General features: G+C 49.4%; 1 protein-coding gene across 1 annotated transcript in view; it reads left to right on the top strand.

Moving 5' to 3' along the window:
• CLDN18 (claudin 18) overlaps positions 1-802 on the top strand; it is a 21236-nt gene extending 20434 nt beyond the window's left edge. Inside the window, exon 4 of the mRNA XM_004712123.1 lies at positions 631-802. Within this exon, the coding sequence (XP_004712180.1) occupies positions 631-802 (172 nt within the window). The remainder of the gene's footprint in view (positions 1-630) is intronic.
• Positions 803-1076: the final 274 nt, after the last annotated feature.

The raw sequence follows: 1076 nt of genomic DNA, 5'->3' as shown, positions 1-1076 counted from the left end.
TGCGTTACATGTACTTCCCAGAAAATTATGCTGACCTTCTAACTCCTGGCACACCTGTTTCCGGAACGGCCGCATCATTGTTAGGTTGTTAGGTGCTATCCAGCCAGAGCCACGGCCTCGTTGTGTTAGGTGTCAACGACTCACAGCGGCCCTCTGCATGACAGAAAGAAACATGACAGGTCCTCCACCCTCCTCACAATTGTTCTCATGTTCCAGCCCGTGGTTTCAGCCACTGTGCCCATGCATCTCCAAAAGGGTCTTCCTCTCCGTTCTGGTGGAACCAGGCCTTGGGATACAGGTTTCTACCTCTGCAGGGGAACAGAATTTCTTACTTTGTATCAGAGCTTGGCCGAACTGAGAGCAAATAGACTAGTGAGTTCCCTCTGCTAATCAATTAAAATGGAGTTGAACTACAAGCCATGTCACGGGGAACGTGTGAGCTGGACATTACTGTGTGCCGCTTTCTATCTGCTCATTCCATGGTGAGCTAACTGAGACGCAGTGAGAGCAACTGACCTGCTTCAGAAAGCAGGGATCATTAGCAGTAGAACCAGACGTTCAGTGCTGAGACTGTCATTGGCCACCTTACCAAAGATGCCTATGGAAATGGAATGTTCCTTTTTCTTTCAGCTACAAAACCGTGTCATACCATACCGCAAGCCACAATGTCACTTACAAGCCTGGGGGCTTCAAGGCCAGTACTGGCTTTGGGTCCAACAGCAAAAATAAGAAGATATACAACGGGGGTGCCCACGCAGAGGACGAGGTGCAATCCCACCCTTCCAAGTACGACTACGTGTAGTGCACCAAGACGGCCCAGCGTGGGCAGTGGAAACCCTCCAGCCAGAGCGCATCCAAGACACTCAGAGATTTTACCATGATTCCTCATTGCCTTTGACCTCCTGGATGGGTGGGAGTTAGAGAAATCTTTAAGCCATCTGTGGTGGGAGGTCAAAGTTGCTTGGCCACATGCCTCAGTTTCGACATGCACCATCACGTAACAAATGAGTTATCATTTAGGACTGAGCGGCTATGGCTCATTCTCCCAATCTTCCATTTCCCTCTTTTAAAAGTGT

The sequence above is a fragment of the Echinops telfairi genome, unplaced genomic scaffold (genome assembly GCF_000313985.2).
Source record: "Echinops telfairi isolate 266 unplaced genomic scaffold, ASM31398v2 ScPeMD7_16;HRSCAF=60, whole genome shotgun sequence".
Classification (NCBI taxonomy): domain Eukaryota; kingdom Metazoa; phylum Chordata; class Mammalia; order Afrosoricida; family Tenrecidae; genus Echinops; species Echinops telfairi.
This window is presented reverse-complemented; position numbering and strand designations above follow the sequence as displayed.